Source organism: Urocitellus parryii, chromosome 5, assembly GCF_045843805.1.
Source record: "Urocitellus parryii isolate mUroPar1 chromosome 5, mUroPar1.hap1, whole genome shotgun sequence".
Taxonomy (NCBI): domain Eukaryota; kingdom Metazoa; phylum Chordata; class Mammalia; order Rodentia; family Sciuridae; genus Urocitellus; species Urocitellus parryii.
Genome location: NC_135535.1, coordinates 13904907 through 13928406, shown reverse-complemented (window position 1 = coordinate 13928406; position 23500 = coordinate 13904907). Strand labels below are relative to the sequence as shown.

Here is a 23500-nt window from a genome sequence, read left to right as displayed (position 1 = left end):
GCGATGCCCTTCGAAGGAAGGACAGGTCAGCGATGTCCTGTCCCGGACTCAGCTGTCTTCCCCTAGGTCATCCCCATTGGAAAAGGGTGGGGATACAGTGATCTCGCTCCACAAAGAGATTCTGCTCTTTCACCTGCCATCTGTCAGTTGCTCACTGTGGCCTGGACAGAGGCAGGGGAGAAGATGGGCAGCAGACCCTGCGGGACGCTGCCGTGGCACACTCTCTCAGGACGTCCTGGGTCAGCAAGACAAGGAGGGTCATCTGGTAGACCAGATGTGTGGGGGTGTGGCCCACACGGGCCTCCCAGCACAGAGGGACCCCAGATCCGATCCTAGCTCCCCCTTTCCTCCTAAGAATGGCTCTTGTTCCTGGCTCCTTCCCACTGCCAGACGGAGAGAACCCTTCAAGGATGGGCAGCCCCTCCATTGTCCATGCAATTAGGGGGTGCCTGTGAGCCAGGAAGGGAGAGCACCCCTGGGGGTGGTGAGGCTCCTGGGACCAGCCCAGGGATCTGTGGGGGACAGGAAATTAGATTCCCTGGAGCACTAGGGCCCTGAGCCACAGGAAGTGACCCAGGAAGGCCCCACCCTCTTGTCCTTGGGCTGCAATAGGGAGGGAGATTTTTGTAGGTGGCATCTGGTCAAAATTCACATAACTTGATACCCATCATTTAATCCCATTATGGAACCGCCTATGGACCCGATTCACTGTCAGGCACTGGTGAGAGGGAAGGCAGATGTGGTCCCTGCCCTTGTAGAGTGTGCATACTTGTGGACTAAAAGTTAACAGGTAAAAGGAAACTAGTAATGAATAGGACGCACAGGCCAAGGGGACTGAGGCTAAGATGTGGGCAGCAGGGGAGTCGGGCTTCTGCTGGTCAGAGAAGCTTCTTAGGATGACTCAGAACTCACATGAGGCTTCAGACTCTAAGAAACCCAGCATGAAGACTTCTGGGGCTTCCTCCTCACCGGGGGAGGCACAAAAGGACCATCACCACACACTGCATTTACGCACAGATCCTGCTCATCGCACAGAAGGGGCGCCCAGGCCAGCCTGAGGGTTGGGGACGGCTTTCCTGATGAGGTGGCCCAGCTTATCCATCCATCCCTCCACGATGTGGAATCTGTTCTTTGCCAGGAACTAAGCCGCAAAGTTGGGGACAGAGAGACTGGCTGTGTCTGTGCACGCGCCCGATGGACTCAGGAGGAGGTAAGTGCCGGGCCCTCAGGGGAGAGATGCGCTTCCTTCATAGTTTTGCATTTCCCCAAATGTGCAAGAAAAATGAGCATCAGCACAGAGCATGGGCGCCCTCTGACTTTGGACTATCCTCTGCTTCCTCGTCTCTAGAATGGGAATAGAAAGATCTAAAGTTGTCAAGAGATTCAGTGAGGACATGCAGGTGGGGGAGCTGCCCAGAATATCCCAGCAAGTGAGCTGCCCACCAGAGGGTTGCTGGGGCGCAACTTCACCCTCCCAGGTGAAGAAATGGGTGGGCACTGCTGGCCTTAGGGTCAGCCAGCTCCTGTCCAGCTCTGCCATTTATTTCCTTGTGCTTCCTCAAGCAAACTTCAACCTCCTGAGTCCCGGTTTCCTCATCTATTAAAATAAGGACATTAGCACATCTGCCACAAGGGCTCCATGAGTGATAACCCTGGGGTTGGACTAACACTCTTTCCTCTTTTCACCATGGTGGGAGGGTGGGAGGAGGACCAAGTTCAGTTGGGTGTGTCGCCGGGGAAATAACAGGTCATTTTCTCTAAGAGGAGGGAAGTGGCAGGATCTATGTGTGTCTAGCAATGATGGCAGCTTGTCCAGCCCAGTGCAGACCTTTAGGGTAAACAAAGTCATAGCCACACACCCCCCATGTGTCTTCAGCAGAAAGGCTACAATATTGTCTCCAGGCTCTACTCCCTCTCTCTAAAGACACACCCTGCCAGGCCCTTCATTTGATTCACCAAATCACTCCTTCAGCAAACTTTTATTGAGCATCGACTAAGGGCCTCCCCACCTGAAAAAATATCCACAGACGGGGGACAGCACACTGGAAGGGAATTCAGACCAAGATGCAGGTCACTCTTTTCTGATTATTTCCATCAGTTTTTGCACTGCTGGGACCCACGTAACCGACAAGAAGGACTTAGAGGAGGAAAAGTTTATTTGGAGTGCACAGTTTCCGATGTCTTACTCCATAGCTCTGAGTCCAAAGTGAAGCAGCCTGCCATGGGGGAAGGGCCCAGAGGAGGAAAACAGAGAGAGAGAGAGAGAGAGAGAGAGAGAGAGAGAGAGAGAGAGAGAGAGAGAGAACACACACTGAGGAAGGGGTGAAAGGAAAGATGCACCCTTCCAGGGCAGGACCCGTCTCCTCTAGCCACACCCCACCTGCCTATAGTCACCGCCCAGTCCATTCCAACTAGGGTGGACTGATTAGGTCACAGCTGTCACCATCCAGTTCACCTCTGAATTTTCATGCATCAAGACAGGAGCTTTGATGGGACACATCACACCCAAACCATTTTCTGACCATTCAGAAAATAGGTATCAGTGACATAAGGAAGTTGAGTAAAAGGACTATGGAAATGTTGGGTGTCTGATCTAGTTAAGGTGAAAAGAGCAGAAAAAGAAGGCCAAGAACATTTATTATCCATTCATTTATCTACCCACCCATTTATCTGTTCATCCTTCCATGGATCTATCCATCTAACCCTCCCTCCCCCCCCTTCTATTACCTGCTTAGTACTGTGCTAGGCCCTTGGGATCTCTCTGAACAAAACGGCTCCCCAAACAGAAAGGTGTTTACATTCTCTCTGGGATACCGCCCCAGAAGAGGAAACGGCTAAATATTTACAATAACTCCTGCCTTCTTTATCACAGGTTGCCCACTGTTAGATCTCAGGGAGGCCACAGTCCTGTCTCGTTGGGCTGAAATTGTGTACCTTTACTTTGAAAACAGAAAATTCGTAGAAAAACTCTTGCTTTCCTTAAATATCAGCAACCCAGCCGCACAGGGCCCTTATCCCCTCCAGGTAAAAGCCGGCCTGCAGCCGCTGCCTTCACACCCTGCATGGTCCAGCCTCTCCTTGTTGTCTCTGCAGTGAAACCAAGTGGCAGATGCCATTTGTCACAGAGCCTGTGTGGCTGTTTCCCTTCCAGCAGGGAAACATCCCTCGATGCCTGGGTTTTCCCTCCCTTATGCCCCTTCACCCACTGGCTGGTCGTCTCTTTATGAGCAGCTGCTCAGGCCACCCCTCCTTTAGCCTGTAAGGATAGCAGATAGCTCACGCCTCTCCTCCGGAAACCCGCATCCCCGCCTCTTCCACAAACCCAGGGTGGGGGGGTCAGGAGAACGGACACCCAGCACCATCCCTAATCCTGCCATCAGACCATCAATCGCTGCCAAGGCCGCTGTCAGAGGCCGGCTTCCACAGGCTTCCACAGGCTTCCACAGGCCCCGGGAGAAGAGACATTCTGTAAGGACTGGCGCCTGCCCAGAGCCCTGCCTCCCCAGGGCAAGGCTGAGACCCAGGCCCGGTGAACTCCAGCGCCCCAGACTCCAGCTCAGCAACGGCCACTGCTCCAGAGGACCCCTGCTGTGGGGGAACGCCTTCAAAAGAAAGCCACTCGGTGGGCCTGGGCCAGAGCGACAGGACACACTGTGGGGGACGAGGCCAGACTCACAAGCAAGACAGCCCAACGTCTCAGAGCAGAGCAAAGCAGGGGCAGGAGAGGTGACGAAGCACAAGATCAAAGAGGAGAAAATGAACAGCTCCAGGTCCCAGCCGCCTCTAAGGGACTGCAGCCGGGCCTCTTCATGGCCAGAGCCCTGTCTGCGTTATTGCTTCCAAATGGGTAGCCCGGCTGTGCTTGCAATCTGCAAGTGACAGGGGGCTCACTCCCACGCCAGCCCCCCGACTGGTCGCTGTCAGTTCATCTTCCTTATTTTGAACTGTCTGTCCCTCTTTCTTTCCCCCCCGCTGGGTCTGTCCAGTTCCACCAGCTGGGGCCACGTGAAGAAAGTCTTGCACCTGGTGGGTTCTGAGCTTGGCTCTCCGGCCTCTCAAAAGGCAGCTTCCTGAGCCCCACTCTGCATCTTCTGAGCCCCTCATTTAGGGGGATGTCTCAAGCTGGGCCTCTCCCGGACCCTTTCCTCCTGCGTCTGGTAGCAGTGCCTCCGTTTGTCCTGATGGAACCAAGCTTCACTCTGTACACAGTCTTGGTGGGACTGTTCCCAAGAGTCCTAAGAACAGAGACTGGAACAAGCCAGGCTTGTTCGTCTCCAAACATTCGATTTTGAGCAAAGAGGAACACAAATGGGTGCAGACAGGAGCTGATTCTGCAGAGACTCTCCAGGACTTCCTGTCACCTAGATCCCCCCCCGAGGGACCCAGGGGGAGCTTGACCTGAGACTCCTCCTATTTTCCTTTGCCTCTAGGAACTCCCTCCTCCTCACTGCCATATTTCCCATAAATCCCTGTTGGCTTAAGTTGGCCAAAGTCTATTTCTTTTTCCTACAAAGAACTCTATCCAACACAGCAGGGGTTGGGGTGGCACCTGGGAAAATCATTCTGACGGAAACAGTTTGGGGGGACCATGAGGAAACAGAGACCCAGAGAGAAAGTACCTCCCATCCCCAGGATCCCATAGAATCGGCCCACTCGGGAGGGAAGGCGTGAGGAGAGAGCTCTCCCCAAAGATACTAGAGCGAGCGAGGGAAACGCCCCTCACAGCCAGCCCCCTCCCTCTCTCTCCCCACAGGAGCTGGGTAGGAAGCGGCAGGGGCGCCGGACCCTTGGATTGGATGGCACGAAGACCTCACGGAGAGAGGTCAGCACTTGCAAAATTCCTCAAGTCAGAGGGCTCAGGGCTCGGTGCTGCACAAGGCCCTCACTGTGCGCACATTGTCTCCCTGATAAAAGGGGCTGGGCCTGGGAAAGCGGAGCCGTCTCTAGGCGACTGGGCAGGCCGCTGGGGAATGCCCAGGGCCCCTCCCTCCCCCAGGCACCAGGGCCAGGGAAGGCCAGGGGAAAGCAGGGCCAGGGGACGCAGGGCTAGGGCCTGGAGCGAGAAGGATGAGTCCAGGAGGCTGGAGCCACTCCAGAGGGGGTCAGATGGCCTGTTGGGGGGGGTGCGGTTGGGCCAATGGACAGAGCAAGAAACGATGCACACCTGTCATGGGGCCTACCCCCATGGCTCCCAGAAACCCCTGCATTCGCCACTCCAGCAGGCAGGACCCATCCATCCGCTCAAGGAGAGGCTTAGGGTAGGGGCAGCGGTGGGGAGAGGCTGGGGATTTTGTTCTCCAGAGCCAAGCGCCTTCAACAGAGGGCTGTGTGTCTCTGTTTGCATCCTCTGACCAGCTCCAGGGGGAGGGACTGACTTGGAGCCCTTGTCGAATCTCTGAGCGAGGGACGGCCAGCCTGCCAGGATCTGGATGCCCCTCCTCCAGGGCTTCTGGAAGACGGCCCTCGAGCCCATCCAGCTGAACTCAGAAGCTGCCAAGTGGCTTCCTTCCCCTGGCTCCCAGGACTATTATGTTCACAAGCAATTAGTAACTGTAATTAATTGTTAATAACAGTTACCATTTCAGGGCCTACTCTGTCCGCTAAGCCTTGCACCCACCCCACTCCTGCCGTCATCGTTCGTCTTCACCATTGCCCTTTGAGAAAGGAAAGCGAGTCCACCATCCTGTCCTGAGGCCAGGGAATGTGAGGTGCAGAAGCTGGACTTGCCCAAAGTCACATCTCCGAAAGGAAGAGCAGGGACCAGAGCCCACAGTACCCAGGCAGTCTGGCTTGAGACTGTCCACTCAGTGTTGCTCCCTCCCTGCTGGTGACGAATGGTCCTTGTCACCCGCAGGGAAAGCTGGTCTCTGAGAATGGGGTCAATCTGTAGACTTGGTTTGACTCCCCAACCAGAAAGCCAGGCAGCTCAGGGGCCAGACTCTTGCTGGTCTCGTGTTTATAGGACCAAGCAGTGTCTCTTGTTACCTCTTTGCATAAGATGAAATACAGGACACTCAATTAAATTCAGATTGAACAACAAGTAATTATGTAGTGTCAGTCTATCCCCAACACTGCAGGGGATAGACTTATGCTAATTCATTGCTTCAGCGTTAACTCGGCATCCTGAATAATCGCTTGCTAAAACTGATAACCCTCCCCATAAGCCATGTCTGATGATGTCAGCTCTCACCTTATCTCCCTCACCAGGTGACAGATGAAATCAGTCACCATGGGGCCCATGAGGACCAGTGCGTGTCCTTAGGGCCACCTTCCAGATGTCCTGAAGTCCTCATCCCTTCAGCCAAAGCAGCCTCTCTGATGAGTTGGGCCTAAAGAGGTGGAGGCCAGATCCTCGAGGGGAAGCATCAGGGATAACCTGGACGTTATCCGGTACTCTTCCTGAATTCCAAGCCAGCCTAGGGTTTTCTGACAAAGACTCCTCCCCAAGGCATGCTCCAGCCTGAACTTTCCCTTCAAAGTCATAACGACCTCTGGCAAGAACGTCTATTTACTCACTAATAAAATATCCACCTACCCTGACTCCCCCCCGTGCCAGGCTCCGTGCTAGACTCTGCGTTTGAACAGGGAAGGTGTAAACCCCGGCCACGTGGAGTTCATACTGGAGGCACAGGACTAAGTCGCAGGTGAACAAACCACACACTCCGAAAAGGGCCCATAAAAGAAGAGGACCAGGCGCTCTCCTGGAGCCGCATAACAGCCCTGGGGGCCGAGTGGGAGAGGAAAGGAGGTGACAGTATGAACCGCTGTACAGATGAGGAGCCTGAGGCTCACATGGGAAAGGAACTTGGCCAACAGCATGGAGACGGGGAGTGGCAGAGCTGGGACTTGAACTCCAACAGCGCCACCTGGAAGCCCTGCATGTTCTGCAGCTTTTCTTCTTTCTGTTTTAATTCCCCAGGGAGCATGCCTGCGATGTGCTGGGAAATCACCTCTTTAATGTCAAAACATTGGGAAGAGAACGGGAAAGACCTTGCCTGCCACCCCTTGGGGCTTCAGGGAGAGGAAACTATTCTGTGGCTTCCAAAGACACTTTCTATAAAAGGTTCCATTTGCCAACCTGAGACCATGGATGGTGGATGGCTGCAAGAACCCTCCTTTCTCCTGGTACCCTCTACTGGGCTGCCAGAGGGCGCCTGCAGGGTGGGGCCGCCTGGCTCCCGGGAGACACTTTCCTCCCAGGCTGAGGTCACCAGAATCCTGTGTTGGCCACCGTGGTGTGACAAGGAGTCCTGCCACCAGTTCCCTCACTCTGCTCTCAAACACCGGGTGTGTGTGGGTGGGTGTGTGCCCACGTGTGAGGCACCGGAGCCCTGCTCACACGCAGCACAGGGGGCCTGGGCTTCAGGCGGGTGGGGAAGGTGGCAGGACAACTGTGATGTCCACACTCATCCCGATGGCCTCAGCTGATCCCAAATGCCAGTGGCATCTGTTTTGATTTGGGACCCAAAGCCTCCGTTTTTCTTATTTATAAAATGTGATGAGTATCAGTACGCATGCAGTCACCAGGGGGACGAAATGACAGAATCGATGAAAACCACTTAGCATGAAGTATGCTCTTGCAGAGTGCACCAACATGTGCCACATGACAGTGACGAAGGGGCTGGGGAGGTCCTCAGAGGCCTCAGGCTGTTCCTCCCTGGCTCAGCCATCTGCCCACTGACACTTCACAGCATTTATCTCCCGCCCCTCCCGGGAGCCCTGGGCAGCGTTCAGCAGGAAGGTGGCCCTGTTGGAAAGGCTTTTGCAAAAATGAGCCCAGTTCATGTCCCAACCCTGTCACGCCTCTCTTTGTGTCCTCAAGTGGACCAGGTTCATGGATCCTCTGCCTCCTCACCTGGCAATGGGGGCTCTGGTTTACGTCGGGAAGTGCCCCTGAGCAGTTGTCACCTTGGCAACCGCTCACCGAGTCGGACAGGGTGACGCATCCCTGATTGACAGCGCTGCCGATTGCTGTGGTGTAAAGCTCCCACCAGGGTCCACCGTGACTTTCTGTTGGGTTGGATATGAGGCCGGAGCTAAAAGGAGGACCTAAGTATGCCAGCAAGGCCACTCCTTGGTCACTGTCACGCTTCCAACCATGGTATTATCAGAAATGGGCCACCAACCAAACCACTTGTTTGGTCAGCAGACACCTCCTGTGTACCTGTTACCTGCGCTGTCCCAGGCACAGGGACACAAGGACACCGTTTAGCAGTGGGTGGGCGGCTGGCCATCATCACACAGACTAACGGTGCTTGGACGATGTAGGTGCTCACCCAGGGCCTCCCTGGCCACCGCTGCCCAGGAAGATGCAGGCTGGTATCCTCCAGGCTGGAGGGGTGGTGCTGGGGAGTGCTCCAAGCCCAGGACCCCCTTTCCACGTCACCTCTAACTAATCAAAGAAGAAGGAAACCCCAGGAAACTAACAAGAAGGTAACAACAGCTCACTGTCGAGATGGAACAGCAGGCATTCCTGGAACAGGGCTGAGGTCAAGGAGAGGAGAGGGGAGTCGGGGCTCAAGGCCCTGGGGAACGGTGGGGCAAAGCTCTGCGGCTTCCACCTGGCCCTGCCCCTCCTTCCCACCCTCTCAACTCCAGAGGCCCCGCAGGGGGACTGGAAGCAGCTAACACTATGTGGTCATGGCTTTTTTTTTTGGGGGGGGGGTTTAAATATTTTGATTCTGAAAATCAAAATATGAGATTCTGGTCATTCTGTAGATGATAACCCCCTCCCTCTTAAACAATCTCAAATATCACCTCACAGTGACTCTGGCATCTTGACAAATAAATAGCCAGGACTTTCTACACAGGCTCATGAAGACAGAAACTCCTCAGCTCTGTGCTCTATATTGCTGACACCTAAGGCAAGGCACGTTCAGGCCTATTATGTCTACGGAAGTTATCCTGATTGGGTGGGGGCAGGGACAGGGGCATGTGGCAATTGAACACTTGCAATGTGCTCAGCACTGGGTTATAGAGAAGAATATGAGCCAGGTGCAGTGGCACACTCCTGTAATCCAAGCATCTCAAGAGAGGAGGCTGAGGTAGGAGGATAACAAGTTTGAAGCCAGCTTCTGCCATTCAGAGAGGCTGTAAGCAACTTAGCACGACCCTGTCTCTCCATAAAACATAAAAATGTCTGGGGATGTAGCTCAGTGGTTAAGCATCCCTGTTTTCAATCTCTGGTGCAAAAAAAAAAAAAAGAATAAGAGATGGATCTCATTCTCATGGGAGGCAATTTTAATACAGTGTGGCATGTGCCAGTGTGGCACCGTGGAGTGTTTTAAGTTTACACAGGGGCAGTGGTTTTTAGCACTGTTAGCAGGGCATATTGGTGACAGCTGAGCAGTCCTCTAAGACTAAATGGAAACTGGCCAGGTGAACGTGACCGAGAAGAGTGTTCCTGGAAGCAGGGAACAGAAAAGGCCAAGGTTCAGAGGTGCTCCTGAGAACCAGAGCTGTTTTGTATTCCTGCAGAATAAACCCGAAAGCAGGAAGTGGAGCTGGAGACACAACCAGAGGCAGGCCAGACATGCTAATGACTTTGAACTTGCACATTTTAGGTCAAGGATGCAGCAGCAAAGGATTGTAAAAGGGGATGCATGGGGGCAGGGGGCGGGGGAGAAGCCAACTGCAGCTGATCTGTGCTTCGGGAGGAGAACACAGAGGTGGTGACGTGGTGACGTGGAGGGTAGTTGGGAGGCAGGGTCCAGCCTGGAGGCCTGTGGAGCTGCTGGGGAATCCCAGGCCAGAGCACCAGTGCAGAGGTGGGGAAGAACACTGACCTTGAGATCCACTCATCTCATCCTCCTTTCCCCGGGGGGTTCTCAAGACTGACCTGCCCCAGGCCCGGAAGACAGCATCCTTAGTTCAGACCTGCCATGGAGCTGGCCTTCAGAGGGTGGCCCGGGCTCCTCCCACCCCCTTGCCTAGCCAGGGTCACCTCCTCAGGCAGCTCCAACAGGTGGCTGCATCTTTGAATGCTGGGTCAAGAGTTCTGCCAGCAAAGGTGACTTTGGGACCTTCTATTTCTCTTCAGAGGATGAAAGTCCCCCACTGAGGTCCCTGGCCAGGTGTCTGATGGTCCTGATGAGGCCCCCAGCGGTTCTGAGAATCTGAAAGCTGGACGCCCCAGGAGAGGAAGGAGGCTTCCTACAATCCCCTCCTCTCTCTGCAAGGAAACCTGGTGCTGCAGGAGGCCCTGGACCAGGGAGGAAGACAGAGCCCCAGCATCTGGGGCTGAGGCGGGTAGAAAAGGGGACCACATTTGCATTGTCCCTGGGCGAGGGGGGGCTCCTCAGTCCAGACAGTGGAAGGGCTCCCCCCTCATTATCATCTCAAAGCGGGAAGAAAGGGGCTGTGTGAGCTGCCGTCTTCCCTTAACAACTTCCTCCTCTCTGCAGACAGTTTGCACAATGAGGGAGCCCTGGGGAGGGGGCTGAACCCCGGCTGCCAGGCTCTGCCAGAGCTGCTGGGACCGCGGGCCCGGCTCGCCCCCTGCTGGCTGCTACTGGTAACCAGGGACAGGCGTGTGGGGAATTCTACAGGCAGGATTGAAACTTGAAGGCAGCCAGCATCAGTGTGGGGAAGCTGGGATGTACTGAGATTCAGAGAAGTTAGGAAGTTCAAGGAGACTCTAGAACGGAGCTGCGTTTGAAAGGCTGATTGATAAGATCCAATTTTGTCAGCCAAGAGCCAGCAGGGAAGACCTAGGAAAAACCTAGTCCAATGAGACAAACCTTGTCCAGGTTGCCCAGAATTGGGCACAAAGAGATTAAACTAGCTTGCCCCCGGGGCTGCTGTCAGGTTGGTTGATGGGACACAGAAAGGTCATAACAGTCTGCAAAAACACTAACATGCACTTAAACAGCACCTTCTCTTGGCCAGACACCTACTACACATGTTCATATTAACTTAGGGGTCAACCCTACTTACATATACTAACTCTATGGGGTAGGTTCTGCATTTAGGTGCAGTGATTTACAGAGGTCACATGGTCACTGTGTGGTAAAGATGGGATTTGAACTCAGACAGCCTCGCTGTGATGTCTTATCCTGAACCATGACATCACACTGCTATGTATTCAACTCCACCTCCATTGAAGAAGCAACTTCTCGGACAAAGTTGAACACGAGATAACACAGCCAGCAAAGAACGCTCAAAATCAAGGTCCAATGTTGGGTTAAAGGTCAACAGAAGACTTTTATAGTCTCTTGATTACGGGGCAGACGGGCAGCAGCCTTGCCTGGAAGCAGCACCTCTGCAGACATCACGCCCTAAGCTCAGACCTGAGGGCCACGCTTTGTGGGAGGGAATGAGCAGAGAGGAGCCAAGCTTTGCGATGAGCACCTTCCAGAAGCAGCGGCTCGGACAGCATTCAGACTGGATCAGATCACAGGTGGTTCACGGCCACCCTGGCTCAGATGGGGCATTACTTAGCAGAAATGCAAGGACTGATGTCTGAGTCTGCTGGACCTAATGAATACTGAGAATGCATTAAGAGCTCTAAACAGCTCCCACTCCAAAGAGTAGGTTCCATCAGCCCAACCTTAGTTAACTTCTCAAGGAGGGAATGTGAGTGTCCACACTCATGTTAGACTAATGGAACAGCAGGGTGCACCCGTGTATTCATGCAACACACATGTGCTGGGTGAGGACAATCAGACAGCCTTTGGAGACACACATGCCACCTTGTCCTCCCGCCACAGGGGCAGCCTGAGGATTCATTTTCAGAATTTCTCTGCTTCACATCTGTTATGGTTTCTATCTGGAAATGTCGCCCCAAAAACTCATGTGTTAGGCAATGCAGCAATGATCAGAGGTGGAAAGATTGGATTATAAGAGCTGTAACCTTATTGGTGGATTAATCCATTTGAAGAATTAATAATCTGAATGGACTACTGGGTGGTAACTTTAAGCAGGTGGGATGTGGCTGAAGGAAGTGCGATAAGGGGGTGAGCCTTAGGACTATATCCTGTCCCTGGCTCCTTTGGCTCCCTCCCTGCTTTCTGGATGTCACGTGCTGAGCAGCTTCCCGCTGCCACCTGCCCCACCCCCCACAATGCTTCTGCTTGGTGCCAGCCAGCTGTGGACTACACCTCTAAAACCAGGAGCCAAAGATCAATCTTTCCTTCTCTAAGTTGTTCTTCCCAGGCATTTTGGTCAAGACAAGGAAAAACTGATGAGTACACTATCTGTGAATTCCTCTGCCCTGAGTGTGGTGCTTCCTCGTCTCTCAATTTGGGCTGTCTTGAAGGAGGACACCAAAGAAGGGTTTTTAGTAACAGAATTTTTAGCAAATTCTGTCTCTGGCTAGATGAATAGTACTTATCACTCCTCAGTACTACAAAGTGGGTGGAGAGACCTATTCGCCAAGTGCAGTTCCGTGTGACCACGATCCCTGAGCACATCAGCTGTGCTCAGTAGCTCAGTCACTGACCTGGTGGCCGCTGCAGTGAGCTTGGGGAGTGCTGTCTGAGAAGCAGCTCAAAAGCACGTCATTTCTGTGCATTGGTGGTAGGAGGACAGGCTCTGGAGCCAGCCTGCCAGCAGCTGAAGTAACTGGGATACATACTGAGGCCTTCTGGCCCCCAGGGTTTGGGCTATGAGCCAAGGGCCTGTGCTGATTTATGTCACCCTTACAACAACCTCATTTTAGGGCATGGAGAGTGACTGAGGCTGAAGAGGAATCATCGGGTAAATATCGCCAGCTGCATTTCAGCCTTCAGAAGTCTTCCAATTTTAGAAAGGTCATGTGATTTCCATCCATATAATATATAACATCTCCTGTGGGTGCCGGGCAGCACACCCCGCCTCAAACACATTACGATGTTTGCATTGTCATATGAACGAGCACACGGAGTGACATGATCCAGACTGCCATAGCCTCACTGTCCTTCAGATTGGGCTTTGCTGTCAAAAGGATGACAATATATCTTCTAGTGGCCAGAGCCACTGAGTTTTAAATCGGCAGGTGGGGACTGTGGGCCTGTAAACGTAAAGGTCTTAGGAGAAAACTGGGCACGATGCAGATGTTGTGGGGCCTGTGGGTCAGTGTGAATTTCCTTCCCTCTGGTCATTCTTTGAAACCACCTGAGCTCCTTAGGGCCCTCCTCTGTTCCCCCCAAAGGCAAGACAGACCCCATGTCAGCTGTCACCCCGGCTGGGGGTGGTACCTGAAGACCCCGCTTACCAGTCTGTGTGGGCATCGTCGATCACCAGCAGGATCCTGGGTCTCTGAACCACAGGCGTGGAGGGACCCGGAGGCTCCATGAGTCCCGGGGAAGCCTGCGGGGTCTGCTTCATGGCACTGGAGAAGGAGCTAAAAAGGCTGGATCCTGGAGAGGAGAAGGAGGCTGCCAGGGGCTGGGGGTGCCTTCTCTCCATGGCAGGGGACGCGGGGGAGCTGGTGGAGCTGTCTGGGCGCTGCAGGTCCGTCATGTAGCCGTTGGGCAGGTTGGCCACAAAGCTGCTGTCGGAGAGGCGCCGCCGGAGGAAATTCATGGCTGTGGGTGGGGGCAGATGGCTCCCGTCTACTCCTAGGTGAGGCCCAGGACACGGGCTCCAGCCAGAGGCAGGGGCAGGACTCTGGGCCAGAAGAGCCAGGACAACTCGGCACAACCAGAAGTCGGCTTCAGAAGGATTCGCTTACCTGTTGGAAACAGCCAATAAGCACATTAGTGTAAGTGACCCCCTCCCCTTTAAGAGCAAGCAGCTAAGCACTTTCTGGGTCCACTGTTGGTGGCAATGTAAATGGGACCGTCCTTTTGGAAGGGAATTTGGCTGTATGTATTAAGAGCGAACCCTTTTAACCTAAAAGCTCCATTTTCTGGAATTCTATCCAAGCAGAAAAGAATCTAAGTTATAGAAAAAAAAAATCACATGCACAAATGTTTATCACAGCGTTATCTACACTAGCAGAATACCGATGAGTAGCTCAACATTCCACCACAGGACATTGAATAAATAAATAGACATACAGCATAGTCACTCAATGAGCCTTTTGTGGCTGTCTTAAAAAGGACATCAAAGAAGGGATTTTTTTAGTAACAGAAAAAAAAATTCAACTTGTAACATTAAATTAAAAACATCCTGATAGAAAATCCTAGATGTAGGATGCCTATAACCATGTAAAAGTTGAAATAACAAAATTTGGGAAACAAAATAAATCATGTGAGCAGTGGCTACATTTTTGTAAAGTAATTATATGTCTTTTCTTCTTCTTTCTATTTAGTTATACTTTCCAAATTTTCCAGAATGCATGTTGCTACCGACTGAAATATGGGCCCTCGAATTCATGTGCTGAAGACCTAATCCTTTTGTGTTGGTATCTGGAGACAAGGCCTTCGGGAGGTGACTAGGGTTAGATCTGTCATAGGTGTGGGGCCCTTGCTATGGGAGTAGAATTCTTGCAAAAAGTGACATTGGAGAGCACTCTCCACGGGCCTTTCACAGGGCCCATGTAAAGACACAGGTGACAGGCAGCCATCTGCAAACCAGGCAGAGAGCCCTTACCAGAACCCCACCATGCCGGCACCCTGAGCTAGGACTTCCAGCCTCCAGAACTCTGAGAAAGTAAATTTCTGTTGTTTTGAAGCCACCCAGTTCAGGGTATTTTGTTATGGCAACTAGAGCAGACTAATACACACATTATTTCTTCTTTGAATAGAAAACAAATTTTAAAAGAAACAATTTGTTGACTTAAGATCAAAATATCCTACTGAGAACAATAACTTTTTAATGGAATTAAGTTATATTTTTTATTGTAATACAATTTACTTAGACTGCACAGTGTTAACTGTACAATTCTTTGAGTTTTGGTAAATGCATATGCTGCTACAAGATTCTATCACTTGTGAAAGTTCTTTTGCGCCCCCTTCTGGTTTATCTACACCCAGCCCATAGGAAAACAGGATGTGTGACATCACTTATTAATTTCCCTGTTCTTGAACTTCATATAAATGCAATCATATATACAACTCTTTGGTTAATGACTTCTTTCCCACAGCATAATCGTTCTGAGCTTCATCTATGCTGCATGATTCAACAGTCATTCTATTTTAATCCCTGAGTGGCTTTCCACTGGGTAAACAAACCTCAAGTTTTCATTCCATTCTCTTTTTGATGGCCATTTGAAATGCTTCCAGTTTGGGAGCACCATGACTTCTAATCTATGAATGTTTATATTGACAATATATTAACATGCTAATTAAATTCAAGTATTGCTTCCTTAGTCCTTTACAGATTCCTTAGGGTTGTGTATTTAAACAATCACGTCATCTGTAAACAGCTCTTCCCTTCTCTCTTTCCAATCTTAATGCTTTCTCTACTTTCACTTCTCATTATTCTAGCTAGAATCTCCAGTACCGAATAGAAATGGCGGGGAAAGACATTTAACTTGTTCCCAGTCTTGGGGAAAAGCCATTTTACATCTCTACTAGTATGACCCTGACTATAGGTTTTTATAAATGCACTTTATCATATCAAGGCAGCTCCCTGGTACAGTCAGTTGCCTATGAGAATTTATCATGAATAGGTATTGAAATTTCCAAGATATTTACTAAATCTATTGAGAGTATTATATGATTTCTGAAATCATTTATTTGCCTAATGTGGTTAATTACATTTGATTGATTTGTAATTGTTAAACCAAATTTTTACTCTTGGGATAAATTCCCCTTGGTCATAGTGAATGAATCTTTTATATACATATATTTTAGGTTCGATTTGACACTCTTTTGCTGAGGACTTTTGTGCCCATATTTATGACACAAGAGACTGGTCTGTAGTTTTTTCTTGGCAATATCTTTTGCACCAAGCACTGTTGGTTTCACCAAGTAGTGTTAAGAGGTGTTCTTTCCTTTTCTATTTGTGTAGTATTGGTATTTTTTTCAAATTATTAGCAGAATTCAATAGTCAAGGTGTCTGGGGTTGGTTCTTCTTCATGGGACAGTTTTTAATAATGAAATCAATCTCTTTTATAAATCCATTCATATATCCTGTTTCATTTTATATCAGTTTTGGCAAATATGTGACTTCAAGCAACTTATTCATCTCATCTTAGTTGTGAAAATTATTGGCATAAAGTTGTTTTTAATATTTCTTTTATTGATGTAGGATCTTCCTGATTCCTCTTAATTTTCCTGATGTTGGTACATTTTTCTTTTAGGTGGATCAGTGTTGCTAAGAATTTACACATTTTATTGATCTCTTATAGAACCAATTTATGGTCTCTTTAACTTTCTCCTTTGCTTTCTACTTCACTTTTTCTTGTCATTTATTACCTCCTTTCTTCTCCTTATTTTTAAGTTTAACATGCTCCTCTGTCTTCTAGAATTTTAAGACAGAAGCACAGATCACCAATTCTAGAATTTTCTTATTCACCAACATAAGCATTTAAAGCAATACACCATCCTCTAAGTACTGCTTTAGCCGCATCCCAAGTAATTTGCTATGTCATCTTTTTCTTATCATTTAATTTCAAATTATTGTCAATTTTCCCTATAACAAATTTGACCCATGTGCTGTTTAAACATGTGTTTATCTTCCGGGTTTCAGTGCTCTTTTATATATTTTCTTGCTCTTGTTTTTAATACAATTCATTTGTGATTAGCGAACATAGTCTATGAGGTTTGAATCCTTTAACATTCTTTGAGACTAATGCCCTGGTTCAATAGGGTCCATCCCTGATGACCGTTCCATATGGACTTGAAAAGACCAGGCATGTTGCAGTTGTTGGATGCAATGTCCTAAAGAGATCAATAGGTTCCCCAGGGAGGTGGCACTCCTATAGTGACAAAAGCAAGACTTTTATCGAAGACATGATAACAACTCTAGGCTTGAATAAAAAGCAGAACAGGGCTGCGGCAGGGTTGGACTGCAGAACACGGTCAACAGAGGCCTCCGTCCACCTTACTGGGAACCTACAGCTGGACTCCTCTTTAGATTTTCCTATTCTCCCCCTACTCTGTTAGTGTGTACCCTGCCCACTCACTTGTAAAACCCACACAACTGAGCTCTCTGACTTAGTTCTGGCTGTACCACGCCAGCAGCCCTCCTCCTCCTCCAGTCTAACTTAGTGTGTGTGACTCTCTTCTTTCAAGGGCCAAGTTCCCTCCACATTCTATCGACTCTTTGTTTCTCTCCAGCGACATCCAGTAGTTTCTTTAAAATATTTTGTGCCAAGTATATAATTATCATCTATGAGAGGGCTAGATCCACACCAGCTACTGATCACGACTGGAACTAATCTCTTCCACTTAAAAAGTACCGGATGGAAAGTTGACAAAACATCAGAGGGGAAGGGATCTTAGAGTTTATCTAACAGCTTGTTCTCTGGGAGCTCTGTCCACCTCACACTGGTGGGCATCCTCCGCTCTCAGAAGATTCATCTCTTAGAATCTTTGACCCACTCCAGTGATGGTCAAGACTCCTCCTGACAGTCTCCTCACTGTGTGGCCCAGGAAAAAGGAACAGCTATGGTTCAGGGCAAGTGTCAGTCAGGAATACGCGGGGTGCTGCCATAGGGGTCGACATGAGGCAGGGACTATTCAGATAGGAGGTCAGGGAAGGCCTCTCTGAATAGGCAAATTTTTCAAGAGAATTAATGGATAAATAATATTCACATATATTTATGGGGTACAATATGATATTGTGACATGGGTTTATATTGTGGAATAATTACATCAAGCAAATATTTAAAATCAGCCACTTCACATACTTCCCTTTTGGTGACAAAATAACTTGAAATCTCTTCTTTAAGCAATATTGAAATATACAGTGCCTTGTGCATTTAATACCCACCAGAGTCAACGCAATGGACAACTGAAGCTCCCTCTTCCTGTCTAGTTAAACTTTGAACCTTTCATTAGAGGTCCCCTTTCCCCACCCACTCCCTCCCACGGTCTGGGTAAATGTCATTCTGCTTTTCCATGAGTTTGACTTTTTTGATTCCACACACAAGTATTTTTATTTCTGTGCCTGGCTCACTTCCCTTAACATGTTCAACTGTGTTGTTGCAAATGGCAAAATTTCCTTATTTTGATGGTTGACTAGTATTCTCTTGCACATTTATATCACATTTTCTTTATCCATTCAGGCAACGATAGATGCTGATGTTGATTTTACATCTTGGCCACTGTGAATGATGCTGAAATAAGCAGGAGTGAAGATATCTTTTCAATTTCAATTCCTTTGGATGTATACCCAGAAGTGAGAATGCTGCATCAGGTGTTAATTCAATGTGCGTTAATCAGCTTTCCATTGCTATGACAAAATACTTGAGAAGACTTATAGGAAAAAAGGTTTATTCTGGTTCACAGTTTCAGAGTTTTAGAGCATAGCTTCTTGGACGGGAAGCTTTTAGGCCTTGGTAAGGCCATACCTCATGTCACGTGTAACAGAGGGAAGCTGCTCACTTGATGGCAGCCAGGAAACAAGGAAAGCAAGAAGAGAGAGGGAGGCTATGGGGATAAGATGTCCCCTTCAAGGGCACACTCCAGTGGCCTAATTCCTCCAACTAGGCCCCACATCCTAAATCTTCCTTCACCAATAATTTAAAAATCCATCAATGCTACAACTAGAGACATGAAAAATTGTGCTCTATTTGAGTAGTATGAATTGAATTGTATTCTGCTGTCATATATAACAAATTAGAATTAAAAAGGAATAAAAAGAAATCCATCAATGGCCAGGTGCAGTGACCCACCCCTGTAAGACCAGCAGCTTGGGAGGCTGAGACAGGAGGATCATGAGTTCAAAGTCAGCTTCCGCAAAAGCGAGGCACTGAGCAACTCAGTGACATCCTGTCTCTAAATAAAATGCAAACTAGGCCTGGGGACCTGGCTCAGTGGTTGAGTGCCCCTGAGTTCAATCCCTAGTAATCCCCCCCACCAAAACAATCCTTCAATGGATCAATGCCTACACAAGGACTGAGCCCTCATGATCTAATCACCTCCCCAAAGCCCCACCTTTAACCAAAGCTGCACCAGGGACCAAGCCTTCAACTCACGGCCCTGTGGAGAACATTTATTATCCAAGCCATAGTACTATTTTTAGTTTTCTGCACCTCCATACTGTGGTCCACAATGGCTGTATTAATTTAGATTCCCACCTACCCTATCCCAAAGTTCCCCATTTTCCACACCCTTGCCAACACCTATCTTAAATTTTTAAAAATAATTAGATGTCGTTAGCAGGTAGGATGTGATAGCTCACGTTTTCACTTGTATTTCTCTGATGACGACTGATGATCATTTTTTTTTCATGTACCTTTTGACCATTTTTGTCTTCTTTGGAGAACTATCTGTTCAGGTGCTTTGCCTATATTTTGGTTGCGATTCTTGTTTTCTTGCTGTTGAATTGTTTGAACTCCTCATATATATATGGATATTAGCTTCTTATAAGATGTTTAATTTGCAAATATTTTCTCTCAATCCATAGATTGTCATTTCACCCTATTAATTCCTTCCTTAGATGTGCAGAAGATTTTTAGTCAGATGCAATCCCCTTTGTTTATTTTTTGCTTTTGTTGCCTGTGCTTAGGGGAACATATCCAAGAAGTCATTGCTTAAACCAAAGTCATGGTTTTCTTCTGGTAGTTTTACAGTTTCAGGTATTACACCTGCATTGGTTCATTTCCATTTGATTTTTATATATGGTGTGATATATGGATCCAATTTCATCCTTCTGTTTATGGATATCTGATTTCCCTAATATAATTTAATGAAAAGACTACTTGTTTTTCTCCATTGCATATGTTCTTAGCAAGTTTCTTTAACCATAAGTGCATGCTTTTATTTCTGGGCTCTGAACTGAGCTCTGATCGTTGGTCAACATACCTTTCTTTCTGTCAGCAACATGCTATTTTGATTACTATTGTTTTGTAATCTATTTTGAATTCAGATAATAGGATGCATTCAGGTTTTTGTTGTTGTTCAAGATTTCGCTGCTTATTCACAGTCTCTTATGGTATGATACAAATTTTTTTCCTATATTGATGAAAAATGACTTTGGAATGTATTGAATTTGTAGACCTGTTTGAGGGTTTGGACACTTCAACAAAGTTAATTCTTATAATCCATGAACATAGGATAGTTTTCCATTTACTTGAGTCATCTACAATTTTTTTCATTAATGTTTTATAGTCTTCAGTACACAGATATTCTCACCTCACTGATTAAATTTATTTAAAAGTATTTCAGAGGGCAGGAGTCGTGTCTCAGTGGTAGAGCGCTTGCCTGACATGTGTGAGGCCCTGGGTTCAATTCTCAGCACTGCATATAAATAAATAAAAGATCCATTAACAACTAAAGAATATTTTTTTAAAAAGCATTTTATTTTTCTATGCTCTTCTGAAATGGAGTTAGTTTCTTACTTTCATTTTCAGATAATCCACTGTTAGTGTGAAAAAATTCTGCAGATTTTGAAAATCAGTACTAACATTTTTAGGGAGTCTTTAGTGTTTTCACTATATAACATCATGTTAAAAGTAACAAGAAACAATTCATTTCTTCCAGGAAGTAAACTTTAAGCTGAGATGGAATGGAAAAATTGAAGTCCATATGCAAAGATTCCAGGTAGGAAAGGGTCAGGCACATTTGAAGAAGAGAAGGAAGATGAGCCTTACTGGGGAGTAAAAATAAGATTTCTTAGAAGAAAGTGTTTACAGAAGTAGAGAGGGATCAGATCTCAAAAGACCATAGTGGAAAGGGTTACAAATAAGAACGATCCATAATCTAGTCTACCTGGCCACAGTGTGGGAAAGAAACTGAGGGTAATATGTTCATTGCGCCCCCACCATATGTAGGTTCATTTTTTGTGTGGTTTCAATCAATCCCTTTCAGTTGCAGTCCAAAGTTATTACTACATGAAAAATTTCAGAAATAAACAATTCTTAAAATTCAGAAATAAACCTCCATGGGTTTCATCCACTGAGACACCAGGTCCCATGAATTCAATCTTCCCAAACATCTCTGCCACAGTCTGGGTTCACTGCATGCCATTCTGAGTAATGTGACGACATGTTACGTTTTGCTGCTCCATCCCACTCAGCGTATCCACATTGTATATGCTACCTTCCTGTTAGTCACTTAGTAGTCCTTTTGGTTATCAGATTGACTATCACAATATCTCAGTGCTTGTATTCAAGGGACAGTATTTTACTTAACAGTAGCTGCAAAGGGGAAGAACAGTGAAGCTGGCAATTCAGATGTGCCCGTGACAAGCTGTAAAGTGCGTCCTTTAACTGAAAAGATGAAAACACAGTACAAATTTGGAGAGATCATATTAACATGACTTATTGTAGTATATTGTTATAATTGTCCTATTTTAATATTAGTTAACAGTTGTTAATCTCTTACTGTGCCTAATTTATAAATTAAAGTTCATCATAGGTGTGCATTGGGAAAACATAGTATAGGATTCAGTATCATCTGTGGTTTCAGGCATCCACTGGGGGTCTTGGGATGTATCCACAAAAGGTCAGGAAAGACTGTAATTGGAGGAGGCCAGACAAGTTATGGGGTTGCAGTAGTCATTTGGTTTTCAAGAGTAAGAGAAAGAAGCTGAACTATGTAATCTCCAAAGTCTTTTCCTCTTCTGTAAGTCACTCAGTTCTTGTGAGTGACAATTAGGACACTAGTTATCCTTTTCATACCAAGCGTAATCTGATTCTGGGACAAGGTGTGAATGAGAGGGATTCTGGTGAGGAAGACCATGGGAAAAGCAGGACAGAAACCTCGGGGATAGACCCAGGGAGGTCCGTGGATACCCAGCTCATGCTGTCCCTCCTTTGGCCACTAGAGGGCAGGAGTGGCCATATCAGATAAGAAAAATAAATCCCAACAATTTTATCAGACAGGTTTGCAAACTAGCTTCTTGGAGGTGTGAAGAGAGACTACACAGGGTAGTGTACACACACAGGGTAAAAGAAGGTTGAAAGACACCTCAGACTTGGTGGTGAATCCAGGAGACAGAAATAAAACCACTGGGTTACAGGTTTGGGGTCAAGGTGACAAGGGCTCAGTAAGAAGACGAATCATCCCGGGGTGCCTTAGCTACTTTGGTGAGAGATGAGCAACTGATCTCCCAGACAGGAAAGTGGACATCTCTACTCCTGGGTCTCACCGACCCCTCAGGTTCATTGACTTGCTCACTCTCAGGTGCATTCATGTGCCTGGTCTTCCCATTTGCGGGGACAGTAGCAGCACCCATCAACTCAGGCCAGAAACCCGAGTCTCCTATGTGGCTCCTCCTTAGCCCTCGTGGGTTTCAGCCACTGAGACACCAGGTCCCATGAAGTCAATCTCCCCAGACATCTCTGACACTGGCCCCTCCTCTCCACCATTTCTGCCATAGTCTGGGTTCACATGCTGCTAAAGGCTCTCCCCTGCCTGTTGCCCCAGCCTCCCTCCCTCCTGCCAGCCTCCACCGTTCAATCCCCTTTCCACAGAAAAGCTGAAGAGAGCTTTCTAAACTGCAGCCCTGACATGGAAGCCCCGAACACAGAAGGACCTTCATGGTTTGGTCACTGCCATTTTCTTTAGTGCTTCCCTTTTACTCTCCATGTGGACCTCTTCCAATGAGTCCTGCCCTTCCCCAAATTCCAATGAGTCCTGCCCTTCCCCAAATCCGTATCTTTCATATATGGGGCTTTTCCCTCTGCCTCAGCCCTGATCCCACCAGATCCCCTCTTCCCACACTGCCTGGCTAATGATGCCCAGGGAGGCCAGAAGAGAGTTAATGAGAGGGCCGGCTCCAGGGACAGGCAGGCCTGGGTTCCCGTCCTGGTTCTGCTGCTTACTAATGCAAAGCTAGGAGACTTATTGACCTCTGTGCCTCAGTTTCCAATAGGGTTAAAAAGAATGGTTTCTTTGCCAATTAATGTGAACATGGAGTGAGGTGACAGACGTCACAGTGCAGAACCTGGAAAGATATGCACTCTGCCTATTAATTGCTCTTATGATCCATTACCATGGTTTATTATTATTGAACTCTGTGAGGCTGCTGGGAAGATCAAATGAAAGAAGCCCCCAAGTGCTTTTGAGCCATGAGCAATTATGCAAATACTGATGACACACTATCATTGTCCCTGGTGGCATTTTTCAGTCCGACCAGGGTACAGGCTTTCGCCCTGGCCTCTCTTGCTAGATCATCATTAATGCCCACATATTCTGTGAGCACCAAAAAGGCTTCTAGGCCCGGGTGCCCTCAACCCCAGTGGCTCAGGCGTTAGCTGCATCGCACACAGAACATGAGGATGTTTCCACTGAACGGCTCCCCTGGGATCTGTTCTCATAGACACGCTCCTTGGTTATTTGAGAATGTTGTGAGGTTTGTTTCTGAATCCTGTACGTCTTGCCAAATGTATCTTCCTTCCTCCTGGCCTCTCTCAGCACCTCACCCCCAAAGATCAGACCTCTGGGCAGGATCTCACCATTGGAAGTGCTAACTCAGAGGAGCCTTGGACACAGATTGGGAACTCAGGGGCAAGAGAGGGTGA

The 23500-nt window shown here is 48.2% G+C and overlaps 1 protein-coding gene across 2 annotated transcripts in view; it reads right to left on the bottom strand.

The window, feature by feature from the left end:
• Syn3 (synapsin III) overlaps nt 1-13573 on the bottom strand; it is a 378592-nt gene extending 365019 nt beyond the window's left edge. The window contains exon 1 of one of the 2 annotated variants that reach the window (XM_026396709.2): nt 13193-13573. In XM_026396709.2, coding sequence (XP_026252494.2) covers nt 13193-13503 — 311 coding nt within the window. In that variant the 5' untranslated portion in view covers nt 13504-13573. The remainder of the gene's footprint in view (nt 1-13192) is intronic. The other variant, XM_026396711.2, reaches the window with a different exon arrangement.
• Nucleotides 13574-23500: the final 9927 nt, after the last annotated feature.